Source organism: Daktulosphaira vitifoliae, unplaced genomic scaffold (genome assembly GCF_025091365.1).
Source record: "Daktulosphaira vitifoliae isolate Bord-2020 unplaced genomic scaffold, ASM2509136v1 Scaffold_4, whole genome shotgun sequence".
Classification (NCBI taxonomy): domain Eukaryota; kingdom Metazoa; phylum Arthropoda; class Insecta; order Hemiptera; family Phylloxeridae; genus Daktulosphaira; species Daktulosphaira vitifoliae.
The window spans coordinates 7,679,659-7,695,536 of NW_026099575.1; the positions used below are offsets into that span (position 1 = coordinate 7,679,659).

Here is a 15,878-nt window from a genome sequence, read left to right on the forward strand (position 1 = left end):
CATATTATCACAGTGCAATGCGAAGGGTAAGTAATGTTAACTGAATAAAATTGTAAACTCATGTTGAGATGTTGATGAGATGAGTGTTATTAGCATATAATCAATAATTTACATCGTTTAAAAATGTATTTGCATATTTTACCAAAAAAAAAAAATACTCAGATCATTAGTTGATTTTATGATGTCATAATTTTTTATAAAAATTAATAATTTAAAAGAAACGAGAATTTTATTTTATTAGCAAAAGTTTTGAAAAACTTTCACCCTTCTAAAAAGTAATTTATAGGGTTACTGGCTTTTATTTAAAACTTTTTTCATACTTATTTTTACCTCAAATTTGAGACTTCTCATGTCATTTATATAAACATTGAAGTATGTCAAATAACAATTTATTTACCTGTTAGTACAATGTTTTTTTAATTACAGGCTGTTGTAAAACCTCCTTTGTCGTCAGCTCTTCCACAACAACCAGCGGCTCCTCGTCCATCTTATGCACCACTCACTGCTCTGTCTAGCATGCAGCCTCCTGGTACACCCGGTGGTAGTGAACTCCATCCTCAGCAAAGACGCCATCATCATCATCCTCATCATGGCGTGCCATACGGTAGTGCCTTTTCAGCACCCCCGCCACCACCTTCGGCCCATCAACCGAACCAGACCAACGGATCCTCTTCAGATACTTCTGACAAACATGAACCTGGACCACCACTGCCACCTCCACCTCCAATTCCTTATGCCCATGGTAAGTTTCGGTTTATGACTAAACACTTAAATTTATGAGAGTTATTATGTTTAGTTAAATTATCGAGTTTATAATGGTGCTGATTTCCAGTTGATGTATTATTTATTCACTGTTAGGTAGTGATTTATATGCAAACAAATCAAACGATTAAATTCAGAAGTGCGTTATTAATAATTCATTTAAAATGCCTTTTGATTTGTTTATTGTTCGATTTTTTTTTCGTATTTTTTATTGTACAGGTATTAGAGCGGTTTATTGGATTTCATCTCCTTTTAGAGAAAATCCATTAGTTCAATTATTACGCCAATTTATGAGTTCTAAAAAAAAGTTTATTTTATGATTTGTAATAATTATAATCTCGTCGAGAAAACACAGAAACACGTTAATCTACCTGTAAAAATAATTTTAATTCATGGAGGTAGTGCTTTTTAGTTATTAACTTTCGTACGAACTTTTATCCTGTCGAAATAATTAAGTTATTACCGTTGACGAGATTGTTTAGCGGTTGGAGTACTTTATGTTAACGGTAATCCAACGCCAGTCTTGTAAATTGTGTAAATGATGATTGAAAACTACTTTTTTATCTTATAAAACTTTTCTGGGAGTCTTTGTAAATAATATTAACATTATTCGATGAATATTAATGTTGTCGTTCAATCGCGTTTCTTGTTTTGTTAATAATGAAATACTGCGTTGATTAAAAAACAGTGTTAATACCGTCGAGGCAATTCGCAAACTATAAACACGTCCAGAGCTTCTAATAATCGTTTAGAAAACGGAAAAAGGGGATAATTTTTTATTAAAAAAGTTGGAAACGCAACCCTAAGTACGTGTAAAGTCGATAAATAGTTAAATAGAAATGCTCTTTTAAATAATTGAGAAATACTGTTTTTCGTTTTGTACGGTAATTGGTTTGCAAGTTGTAATGTTTTTCGACTATTTAGGCGTTTCGAAAAGGCGTATGTGTTTTCACGGCGTAAACAACTCGGCTGGGTATAATTCACATTGCATTTATCGGCAGACGTCATGTTGCCTTTTGGAATCATTTGTACGACATGTGTTGCGGGCACCGCGTTAATTATGTCGGGCGTTGGGCATTTATCGTGATTCTTGTAATTAACCCCGTCGATATTATTATTATTATTATTATTATTATTTTTTTGTATGTACGACGGTCGACTAACGGTGTAATTGTCGTCGAGGCTGTGGAACGTTATCAGACTCGTATACGCCGGAGAAAGTCGGTATTATTACGCCGTTATTAGTGTTTGGAGCTCGTCTCATTTTTGGTAACCACTGAACTGAACGATCGGAGCACATCATATCGTTGGGAACGCATTAATCAAAACGTCGTTCGCCCCCTCTTTTTATAAGCCGAAGAAATGAGCTCGCCAGAATAACTTTGTTACGTCGTCGAGCCAAAAACGCTCTTGAGCGGCGTGTCTCGCGCGCTACCGGAAAATCCACGAAAATCGATCTCGACTCGTTGGCAAGTCTTCTCATTCGGTCGGACGTACGTAAACGCATCGATTCACACCTGTGGGGTGGACAACTTTGTGTAAGTTATGAGTACATGCAGAACGCTTGCCGCCAAATTACTACACTGCTCGTTGTAAAATAAACCATAAACTTGCACACTGATATTCGGCCGCCGTAGATTTTGCATGGCATTTGAATTTGTTTTCAGATCCGATCCAATACTTTTTAGGTGTCGGTGTAGTCAGATATAGTCGAAAACATTTATGTGTTTGCCATAAAAGCATTGAATGTTCCTTTAAAAGGTCGTAACAAATTAAATAACTTCTTCAATTCAAAGTCGAAAACTTCTTATTTTCTGTCAAACTTAGAAATCCTTTTAAAGCCATTAATTTATCACATTTATTAGCACTGTACTTTTAACTTTTGTAAAAAAAAAAAAACATTGGAATAGATTTATACTTTCCTCGACCATTCCGCAGTTGCAGTGTATTGACGTGTGCGCTATAATCTGAAGAATAAAGGAAAACATCATTTCTTGAATTCAAAATTAATAAGATTGCTGTTTGAGCAGTGAATCATCTGGGAAATCGTACAAGATGAGCTATTATACGTAAAACAATAATTGTGTACACATAAACTTAAAATTGTGTACTCAACTTGGCTAAGATTTACGCCAAAAGATAAAAATGCTTATTGCCACTATTTGTTTTTCATAATTTATTTCTTATAATATTTAAAACTCAAATATTTTTCTCTCCCAGAATGTTTCAATTGTATGAGCTGTTTCCTATTGCGCTAATTATCTAAAAAAAATAATTGCAAATAACAATTAGCGATTTTATTTGATACATTCGAAAGAGCTGTTTACGTTAAACTTCTACCGAAGATACGTAACTTAGAAAAAAAATGGCATCTAAAACGTAATTGCACAAACACAAGTAGGAATTAAGTAAAATTTAAAAACTTTTCTTAATTTAAGTAATTTTAGGAATCAAAATAAATTCATTACGTTTGGTCAAGTATGAAATTTCAATACTCCCTGAAATTTGTGTCAATGAAGACTAAATTTTTCATTGTATTCAACCTAATTTAAACAAACAGAAATAGTCAATCGCGTTTAATTTAGTTAACATTTTATGTTAAAGTCTTCGGAAAATAATAAATACCATAAAATTGGTTGAATGTATTATTTGTACAGAGCATTTTTTATTACAAAATATATATAAATAAAAGGTTATGCCATTTGTTGCTGGTGGGTTTTCTATTATCTCGGTTTGGGCGTTGATTTTTTTTATGTATACAATGGTATATATTTTGTGTTTTAAAAAAAAAAAAAAAAACGGTTTCGTACTTAAACCGTTATCGTCACCTCTTCTGTGATTGTTCCGGTTGGGAATTGCGGTTCAACAGTCTCTCGCGTACAGTGTGCTGTGTAACTGTTTTTTCGCTGTTTCACGGTAGGAAAACGTAGTAATTTATTTAACTTGCGGCAGATAGGGTTAAATGGGTAGATGAAGAAAACGTGAAAAAGGTTCTAAAGACTAATAGCTGCGTGGAGTTAAATTAAACGTACGTGTTCAGCTCATATCTTACGGTTACTTAGATGAAAATTCAATAGTCTATTAGTGGATAATGCGTTCAATCAACCGGATAATTGTATCCTTCGATTTAATAAGGTCCAACCGATTAGTTCGTTTTATACTTTTTATTGGTCACTCGTTGTGTCGAGTGTTTGGTCAATTGTTTTTCTTACGGCATCAAAATTTTCATTAGACACACACTTGAAGTTTTACACATATATCAAACGATATTTTTTATTCGATAATAGCTGACCCGGCGTAAATATGAAAATTGTTTGTGTCTTAGGGTTGTTAATTATTATCGTATTGATTTGAAACGTTTTGGTTTTATTATAAAGAAAAAGACATGTTAACTGTTAAAATTGTGGTTGTCAAGATTTCGTTTAATAGAAATGTAAACATTTGTCTTTGAACTGTTTTATTATTTATAAATTCAAGTAATAGTTATTAAATCGTTGGGTGGAACACAATTATTTTGACGCTGCGAGAAGAGTGAATAATTATGTACCCCATATTTTATAAATCACAATTTAAAACAAATCAATACCTAGTTATAAAATGTACAGTACTTTTATGCGTGTACACTAACTATAACAACTCGCTGACGTAAAATCTTTAGATTTTGCTAGTTGTTTAGTGTGTAGTGTAGTTATGATGCTTCATTTGTTAAACAAGTATATTAGGTTACACTTTATAGTACTCTATATAATTTATTAGACAGTTTTAATAATTCACTGCGCTAATTATCTAAATTAATTCTGAAGTATGATTAACGAATGGGACGACTAAAGTTTGCGTTGGACTAAACGGATTCAATTTATTATACTACTTATTATTTTTATCGTATAAACTGAGGGTGTAAAAGTTTTAATAAACAAAATGTTTTATACATTTGAACACTACAGCTAAATAGGTTCTGAATTATTACTATTATTCTCTTCTTCGCGTTTTATGTTTGTGTTTGAATTTATTATATTCTCATTCTGTTTCATATACCCTATTAAATTATTAATCAGTTTTTTTTTATCTCTGTCCTAAATTTAAATTGAAAATAAAAAAGCATGTTTTGTACACGGTACTTTATTTTAACATTATATTTTTATTCAATTAAACACCAAATTTATTTTTGCTCAACATAATTGTTTATAAGTTTAATGATTTGAATGCCAATTCCTTGCTAAATTAATGAGTTTATTGTATACCAATATTGAACGTTGTATTTAATAAATAAAATCTAAGATTGTTAAATAATGTGACACACGTTTAAATCATATTTTCCCGTAAAATTTATATCTCAATTCGGAGAATTGAATAAAAATTATGAGTGCAAATGACTTCTACAACTCTATTCATTTTGCAAAATGAAAATTCAAGAATTATTTAAATTGTTTGCGGGTTAAACTTTTTAAACAGAATTTAAATGATAAAAGTAAAATTCTTGTTGTAGTATGGACGAAAAACTTTTCTCATTATTGTTACTGGCCTAAGTTTGGTAATGTAAAATTATATTGGCAGAAATATAAAAAAACATGTTCACTAATAAATGTTGATTTATGGTAAAATTTAACAGTTTTATTTATTTTATAATTTTTACATGCCAGTTCACGGAATATAAGTTCATTTTTTTAGTTACGCTATTGTATTACGGAATCATCGCCATGTAGATTTAGTACTTGGATTATTTGTTATTTATCACATATGCTATATTTTCCCTGTGTTACACACCACCACCTTCTTTTCTAATCGAATACCAGATGTTTATTGTTCTTCGTTTTTTTCCGTATGTTGGGTTCATTTCTTTTTTCTTATAAGCAAATAGTGCCTATTTATTTGTTACCATAGTTGTGCACATTTTATGCTTTGATTAATATTCCTTATATATAAAAAAAGAAATTGAAAGAGTAATTCTAAAAAGTTAAAACTTCGACTTTAGTATCAAGGATAATAATTAAATATAAAATCTGAAATGTTAATTTAGCTTCGTTGTTTAGATGAAAAGCTACTCTGTCGTGTTTTTTTATTTATCACTGAATTATTCAGATTCATAATACACAGATTATTCAGATCTGACTGATTTTACAATGTGTCAAAATATCACAAAACCTATCAAATTGAAATATTATCAGCGTGTCATAATTTTGAAAAGTTCCGTGAATTTCTATAATAAAGAAAAATGTTAATATTTCTAGTTTTCACCTTATATTGAAATAACTTTTTAAAAATAGGATAGATTATTGCGAATTTTTGTTAACAATATCTTAGATATGAACCTTTCTGACGCCATAATTTTTTGGGGAATCAAATAATTATTAATCGAGGTTTTATGGCGGCTTTAAATTATATTCAACATTTATTCTTTTTAATAATGTTTCAAAAATCCTGAATTATTTCATTTGATAATTTATGTAAAGCTAAATACAACAAATAACTGTAGGATGAAATAAGAAAAATTATTTAAAATGTCGAATTCTAGAAGTTATAGGTCATTAAAGCCATAAGACATGAAATTTTTTGTTTTTAGCATAGTAATATAATATTTGTTTCGTTATAAATAATTTCAAAAATCTTGATTAATAATATACATATATATAAAAATCAAGTAATTTTTGGTAACTGTGATAATTTTTTTTTTCAATTTGTTTCAAATACGCTTCGAAGCGTTTTACGACAATGATTTTAATCACTGACAGTATATTTTTAAATTAATCTAAAAAGCTCCACTACGTTGAATCTCAACTGTAATTAACTTTTTTAATTTACTTTAATAAATATTATAGCATCGGTAAACAAAAGTTAAAATATTTAATTATTATTTAAATAAAGTTTTAATCTTTAAATAAGACAAACTCGCAGTTTTTCCTTAATTGCTATTTTCTCATCGTTAGTTTCAAACTAGGTCTATAAAAGAAAATAATCTTATAATATTAGCAGCTTCGATGTGAAGCTGAGAAAGTATTAGTTTTACTACGATGTGTTTTTTTTTGTGTGTCTGTTACAACTTTTTCTCATCTCTCACCGAACCGATTTCTTTCAAAGATACGTCAAAAGATCGAATCTAGTCGAAGACATTACCCTCAAAAATTGAAAAATTTTTCCTTCGTTCCCCGTAAATGAGAGAAATCTTAAAAAAAAAAATTCAAATTTAGAAATCGCTAATTTTCGACATTTTTTCAATTTTTTTTTTACTTAAAACTGCCATAGTTTTTTTTTTTTAAATAATTGAATTATTATAAATTTTTATTTTACAGATACATGAGGTATTAACCTATAATTTAGTATATTTTTATTATAAATCTGCCCTTTATCAGCCCACAGGGGGGGATTTAAAATGACAACTTTTTCACAAAAAAATAACTTTTTCTACTTAACTTTTGAAAGTGTTCCGGAAACACTGACACATTTTTATATATCTTAAATTAAAGCTAATGTAATATACTTTATTATGGAAAAAAAAATAATTTAAGACTTTATTTTGTCTTTACGGAGAAAATAGCTACCAAATGCTATTTTTGTGTGAAAATTTTCGATTTTATATTTTTAGCTTTATAATGCTATAACTTATTGAAAAGTGTATGGATCAATACAATTTTTTTATGATAAATAATATTTATATCCCTTTTTCATTCGATATACTTTATCTTAATCTTTTTTTTAAAAAAGGATATAAATAAGGAAATAAGAGTTCATGTAGCTTTTGGAATAATCCACCAATTTTTTTAATTAATCACTATCTACAGATTTGCATCGAAGCGTTTTTTATGATGACAGTGATTTTAATCATATCATATATCAATTTGGTAAGAATACAATTTTTTTGATTCTCTCAAATGACAATTTCAAAAGTTAATAAAAAAAAATATGGTTTTAATTATATTTTTAAATTGGAATTTTTCCATGATAAATTTAAAATAATCTTATTTTAGTCTGGTATAATTTAGTTCAAAATTATTGGTTTTACACAGGCTTTGGACTTGTTTTTATTGTCTGATAACAATATTTGATCAGATCGTTGACATTTTATTTAACTCTTAGTTTATCCTAGTTTATCTTAGTTATCTTAGTTTAATTAGCAAAATACGAAATTAAAAATTGTGTAGGATTTAATAATATTTTATTAAAGTTGGCTACACTGTGCCTTGGTTTAAATGCATGTAATATTAAAAACTAGGGACTGTGTCGTTCGAAATAATAATTTGAAAGAAATAATTAGGAATTTTTTTTTTAATTTGTCATATAAATAATAAAAAGTAAAGTTTTACCAGTAAATATTTTAATAATAAAAAATATGTTTTACTTCCAACAGAGTCCACTTATAGTAATAAGATTTTTGACCTAGTTTTGTATTTTCTCTAAAATACAATGATATTAATGTTGTATTTTATTTGTGCACCTTCTTATTCAAATACATTAGTCCAAACTAAAAGGGATTTTATATGGCAAAACATTTCTATTTATATCAGAAACCGTTACTCATAATATTCGTACATTCATGTTGTATTAGTTGATTAATTATTATTTGAATAAACATTTACATTAAATGTGTTTATGTATGTATTTTATGGTGGTTTACCCTATTTTTAATACCCTATTCGCATTTCGGCCGAAGCGCAATTTAATACTCTGTTCGGATTTAATATTAGGGCAGTTATTTATATTGCACTAAGTATTTATTAATTTTAGTGGAAGTCGTTGTATCGCACTTACATTGTTTGAGTATTATACTATACATTACATTTAAATTTTATCCTAAAAAAATGATCAAAGAGTTGTTTCGCATTGAGTTTATTCTTTGAGTTTAAAACTGAGAATTTAGTAATAATTTAATAATGTGTATTAATATGTAATCTTTCGACATGTATATAATGGTCGCTTAAATCTATTAATGAAAGGTATACAGTAACATTATGATTTCTTTATAACATTTTAAATGTTGTTTGTGGGGATATGATTTGTAAAAGTTTATTTAATTCATCAACGAAAGTAAATTGAGCCCCGTGTAAAAGTATAAAATTTGATGTTTCACTAGAGAAATGTATAGGATCATAACAGGCATATGTGTTATTGCATTTTTTAGCAAGCTCTTTTAATTTTTGTTCGTCTAAAACACCTACTTTTTTAGCGAATTGGAATAATGATAGTCTAAACAAACTGGGTACGCAGAAATACATTAATTGTATACTACAGACAACAATATTGTCAATGGTTCCTGTTCTCATAGGTCACCGTCAACTCACTTAATTCACTGAAATGCAACTTTGGGCTTTGGAAGTGTGTACCGGTAAAAGTTTTCACTGTACTCAAACGAGTTAAATGACTTGGAAAGTTTGCCGCCAAACAGTCGATCACGTCGTGCAATCGATTTAATTCTATTTTAACTCTGAATAGTAGTGGCGAACGATAAGTATAGTTTTAGATCCGAGCGCAATAATTGTATCCCCTTAAAGTTAAATCTAGTCTATTCATCGTAGCTGTTCTAATACACTTGGTTTTACTTGAAGTACATTCTCAGTTTATATATTCCTCGTCAACACAACAACCCTTTTCGATCCTACTCGCCTTGCATAATTTATCAGCTCTACGAACTGTTTTAGCTTAATATCCGACGAACACAATGCATTAAAAACGATGTGGCTTAAAAAAAGAAAGTAAAATCACCTTACTGGTGAAACTATTTTTTAGTTTTATACAAGTCACCAATTCTATGAAACCAGCGTAAAATACGGAAATAATTAAAATTTTATTCCAACAAGAAATTCATAAAAGTACTTGAGACATTTATTGTACGGGTACGTAAAAATATATATATTGAACAAGTTCAATACGTGTTTTGCAGGTTGATGCCATTTTTATTAAGTGAGTTGCTAACTTTGTCTAATAATTGAGTAAAAGATAGCGATATTAGGTTCTTCGCAAAACAAATAATACATTGTGTTGTATTCTTAAAAGTTTTTCTTTTGTTAAAAACCAGGAATTCACAATTTTTTTTTTGTGTATATTTCGAGCCCTCAATCACCACTTTCACTCTATACACCATTACTTTCAAGGTAAACCATTCGTCCTGCTATTGTTTTCAATAATTTAGAGTTTCCATTTCATAGCATATTCATACATCCCGTTTTACTTATTCTGTTACGATAATCAATTTGCCAATACTTAAGTTCTATGTGATGTCTCTGACAAAATCATGATAACCACTTCGTTTAATATACTAATTGAATTATACTTGGAGAACTGTGCGTGTTTACGAAAACGGAAATTATTGAATAAGTTAATAATTTAACCCAAACAAGCATTTAACAATTTCACTCGAAAAAGCTTCGTGAATAGGTACTAATTTACGGGCTATTGTAGGAATGCTTTCTTTCATCGCTGTGATATTATCACAGTGGCCCATTAGTAAATCGTTTTGACGTATTACTAGAAAATAACATTGCGCAACCATTTTCAAATATTTATATTCACATTTTTTAAATTATAATGTTGTACGGGTTCTCGTAATTTATTCAAGAAATTAAATAATTAATTTGTATGTAATGCAGTCTTTGTATGACTAAATAAGACACTCTCGGGCTTTTGAAGTATTTCTTTGCATCATTTACTCGAAGAAATTCTTTGTTGGAATAGTTAATGCACAAGCGCTATTTTTACATTAAAATTTTGCCATTTTATTTGTTGTGTATCGAACAAGCCTTTCCAGGTTTTCTTTAATCTTTTGTCTCTCTTTGTGTATTTGCGTTGATTTAGTTTTTCAGCTTTTACGGTTTACTTTTATCGTAGATCAAACAATCGGACAAGGAATCCCAAGAGCCGCTGATATTCAAATAGATGCAAGTGACACAGATTCGTATTGTTGTGTTATTGTATCGGAAATGAAAAAAAAAAACCTTCAAGACGAACGCTCATAAATATGGTTGTCTCCAATTTGTCCCTCAGTCCAGTTGTCCGGAATTAATGCGACACTCGTATATTTTATGTCAATTGTATGAATAATGAACGATTATAACAATGGGTGCAACTGCCAAATAAACTAAACACCGGAGATATTTGAGAGTAGGCACGCGAGCATAAAATATTTGTTTGGTGAATTTGAGTGTGACATTTTTTTTTTTTTATATTCCAGTGTAGGATAGGTATTCTGAAAACCCGTTTTATTTCTAACTGCACCTATTGATGTGTCAATATATCGCCAGACTAGAACAATACATTTGTTACATTATCACGGGCCAAGTGTGAACGGTATTCCATTGAAAGGTTACATGCGATCAAAATTATGGGCCTAGAGATGTCTATAAACATGACTATAGTTATATTATTGTTTAACGATTTTGTGTATATACGGCTTTTCCGTTGTATATTTGAACACAAAAAAATTTATCAGATTAAATTACTTAGCTGTTGAAGCATTTCGCGACCCATAGAGTACAATGTAATAAAAATTCATTATTCTGTCAACAGTGTTTTATTTTACGGGTAAACTTTTTCCTCATATTAAAAGTCCAAGTTTAATTGCGTTTAATCCTTCATATTAAAATATTGTTGTATTAGATAGCCTAATGAAATAATCATTTTAATTGCAATGTATATGATTGCGATTCCAATCCCGTGTGGTAATGTTTGATGTAATTAATCACATGTGATATATTTTTTAATTTCAAATACATGTAAGATAAAAATTTCCTGATTTTTAAATTACACTAATAAAAAACTCGTTTTTGCTATCATTAACATCTATCGTTACCTTACTAAACGAATTTTTTTATAAATATGAGATGATATTAGAGCAAGTTTCTAAAAAACAATAATAAAAAATAGTCGTCCAATATTGTCTGCACTGTGGTGTTGTTCGTTGGTGGTGGAGAGTTTTTAATCCGTATTTCCCCTTCCCAATCCATAGTGCATATGTTTGCATTGATAGGCGTTGCGGTTGCCGGTGTTCATCGTCCTACCGTAACCAGTCGAGTGTTGTTGTTTCGTTCGTGCAAGTGTGTGTTTTTTAATCCGCGCCAAGTGCAAACGACACAGTGAATTTCGACGAGTGTGTTCTACTCAGAAACTTTTTTTTTTCTCGAAACGCTTTTAATTTGCTGGGCTGATTTCGACGTGAAACACATGAATTAGGTCTAGAATTGGAATAATACTTGCCAACTTCGGACCGTCGTCAATACTTTGGTACTCGCGAGGTAAATTCAGACAATTGGACTTGTCGTCGGTATTTAGTGTGCCCACAGTCTTGCGATTCTGTCAAACAATTTCAATAGCTCCGTAGATAATGTTATGTAATGTTTGCGGCAAACTTTTATCGTGAAAAGTCCACCGAGCCTATCCGGTTAATAATACCACGTGATTTCCGAACCCTCTGTTTTTCTTTCCACCTACGGCAGTCGCCAGCACCCACGTAATGTTTTTTTTGGGCTGTCAGCCTTTCGTTTCAAATATCATTCATTTCCCTTATTTTCTCCACGTAATACAAAGAGGCGTTGTTTATTATTATTATTTACTTAGTTTTTTTTTTTTTTTTTTTAGTGACATTGATGGTTAACTTTTAATAACCATGAAATAAAGTATATTTATATTTGACTTACTCCCACGCCTTTGTAAAAATTGTAATTTATTGAATCGACTACTTTTACTCGGTTAGCCATTTTTTTTTCGACGTTTATAAAGATTAGAAAAATTTTAAAGCCAGAATAGCTCAACTCGTTATAGAATTTTACCAATGAAGAGTTTTCTTTTTTAAAAGTTACTGTTGAATAGTGTAAATTAATATTAGCTTCATAAAATATATTAAGTATTTGATTTCAGTTGATTGGTGGTAGATACTTTTAATATTCGTAATACTCAAGGATAAAAATAAGTACATTATTATTATTATTTTTTGCATCTGAAATATTTCTCAGGGTTACTTGTCTTATTTAGCTCTGTTCATTTATTACGTTCATATAAATTTAAACATTTAAATTTAAATTTGTATTGGCAAGCTATAACCTAAATTTTTTTTGTTTAACCAACAGTTTAATTCTTATAAACTATATTAAAAAATAATAAAACTATTATACAAATTTAATGATTCCTAACTTTGGGTGAATGATCTTGAATTACTAGTATTCTTAAGGTCATCGTGAATTAGGAACACTACATAAATGTGATGTTTTGTAATAGATATTATATTTTAAGACTTTATGTGTTATTTGTTTTCTTATCAAACGAAAAGTAATCCCTAAGATTTACTATATATTAACGGGATCACTTATTTACGATAAAATTCTATTTGTCGTTTATTCGTAAAAAACATATTGTACAAGTATGTTCATTTAGTAAATTTTGTAGGGAATGGGTTAAAAGGAGACAAACGTTTCATCGTAATCGGGTTTTCCGGTTTCCGCACGATAAGGCGAAGATCCCATTACCTTCTCTGGGGTATCTTTTTCTATCTACCACTCGAGTACTTGACACAGTATACCACCAGTCATATGTTCCGGACCTTTTTTTGTGTGTGTTCCACATAACATTCTTTTTACTTGTATGTCATTAAAATGTGTATACGGAGTGTTCTTTGGTAACTAATCACTTATTTAAACAAAAAATTAAAATAATATTGTTAATTTTTTTAATTTCTCTTAGCTATATACTTTTTTCAATTTCCTAATCATGAAGTTTTCTTTATGTTCATCTCTTATAAGGAGGTTATTTAACTTTTTTTAAATGGCAACATACATAATTAACTAGCTTATTTATTAGATAATGATTTAATTAAAAAAATAACTGGTCGATAACAACTATGGAACCAATATTAATAATTTAATGTAAAAACTGGAAATGAGTGGCGAGCGGGTTCTTCTATTTTTATTTCTAGTTATTTATGGGCCTTACTTTTCCTATTGTCTGTCTAGGTATAAAATTGTTAATCGCTTTTGAAATATTAATCCAATAGTTATGTACGTTGCCATTTGAAAAAATAAAATTCACTTTCTAACGAAGTGTAAGGGATGATCATGAAAAATTCTTTATAATTAATAAATTGTAATAAGTTAATAATTAAAAAAATAAATAATTCGTAGTATTTTTATTTTTTGATTGAATAAGTGGTTTATGATAAAAGAATTACCTTGTGCACTATAGGATTATGATGCTGATCATTTTTTTTTATTTGTGTCCAAGGACACAAATAAAAAGCGTGATCTGAATGAATAAATAGGTATTAGTATATTACGATGAAATCAATAATAATATTTATTTTCCAAAGTAGTTAATTGTCATTATCGTTGACTTTTGAATGGGTTCAATACAATGAGTTTTTAGTTATTTAACGTTGACTAATCAAAATAGTCTCATAAGGTTCAAATAAAAATACAATTATGAGCCATGTTGTTATTTTTATTGAAAGTTTCTGACGTACGCGTCTAATATTATGGTCAGTAGATTCTTGTTTGAATACTCTGAGTACGATTTAATTTCGTTTTAAAAGTTTTCGAATTGTTTTTGTTAGGAATTTTTTTTTATACGTAGCGTGGGTGGGTATAGCCTTTAAACGTGTATAAATAGTATCTGCGTTTTCTTTTCAGTGAAAGTGACTTCCCTTTGTGTTATTTCTTATTATATTTACTCGGTTTATAAACGTTTAAATAAACATAGATTTTGTTATTTTCTAAATATTTTATATTTCAGACAAATCAACGATATTTAGAATAAAGTGAACTGTAAACTTGCGTGCAGCACTACAAACATGCGTAAAAAGTATATAAACAATACCTTGTGAGAACATTGTTTTATAATATTTATCGATGAAACAATATTATTGTTAACGTTAAACTTTTAATTGACGCCTTTTTTTGACGTGATTGGTTGGAAAGTCTTGTAATAAAAAGAAAGATATTTACACATTCAGATTGTTGGAAACTTTTTTTTTGTTATTGAAGTTTAAAATAGCTATTACGGAGCACTAAATGAAAACAATTTTCTTTTAATTAGTTTTTTTTTTAATTTATGAAGTCATAGAATTAAATCCGTTAAATAAATAAGTATAAATATTAAACGAGATGCTTTTTTCCTTCATTAGTTGTTTTGTAAACATGTGCTGAAAAGGAACATTAAATTGGTTTTAATGTCAAAGTCGTCTTTACACAAAAACAGTTAATAAAAGAGACGAAACTTAGTTTTGGAGGTTTTAGTGTGAAATTATTTCGTTTGATGTACCAAAGTAAAAACTTGTGTAATATTCAAACCCGTGAGTCGTTGACATTAGTTAAAAACTTTTTAAAAAACTTTCGCGTTGTTGACAACACATCAATGGATCGTCAAAAATTCGAGTCCGATACTTTGTTTAATTTTTCCGACCGCATCAATAGGTGTGCAAATATTGATTGGCGTGCGATTTTTTAGTATTATTATCTTTGGCTCGACGTGCAAAACCTTTCGATGAATATCAGGTAGTGATTTGTGCAGTAGTTACACATGTTCAACGAATTCAAACGTAATCAAATTGTCATTGTGTGCATGCACATAACTTGTGCACGCAGATATTTATTAACCTTACAAGGAAACCGAAACGTTTCGGTTTCGTATGTGACACCTGTTGCGGCGTCCCCTTTGCATTTCAATGATATCATAAACACAATTAGCGTTTTTGAAAGCTTAAGCAAATAATTAATTCTAAAAATCTCCGTTGCAATACTCGCAGTGTATAAACACGAGATTCAGGTTGCTTGTGATTTCTTTTAGTCGTTTATTATCAATAAAGAGAGCCCCACGTTGCGGTGAGTGATTTTTTCCTTTTAGTTTTCACGGAAAAAGTTTGTTTTAAATAAACCTAATGGGATATGTTAGAGATCTCTGGTGTTTCTTTTATCGATTGGCATCGAAGTCAACAATATACGCGTACGGAGATACTTCCTAAATAACCGTATCGTTTTCTTATTTTATTTTCTTATTGTTCAACAAGTGTAAAAAAATATTATTTTATTTCTCGTAAAGTAGGCGTATGTTAATAGATTCATTTTTTTTTTTTCACTCTTTGAAATTTGTTAATAATTACGATACGTTTCCATTGAGAGCCGTATATAGTAAAGATTTAAAACACA

The 15,878-nt window shown here is 29.4% G+C and overlaps 1 protein-coding gene across 1 annotated transcript in view; it reads left to right on the forward strand.

Annotated features, from left to right (window-relative positions):
• LOC126906336 (proline-rich protein 36-like) overlaps window positions 1-15,878 on the forward strand; it is a 77,246-nt gene that overhangs the window by 23,567 nt on the left and 37,801 nt on the right. Inside the window, exon 4 of the mRNA XM_050686897.1 lies at window positions 427-742. Coding sequence (XP_050542854.1) covers window positions 427-742 — 316 coding nt within the window. The remainder of the gene's footprint in view (window positions 1-426; window positions 743-15,878) is intronic.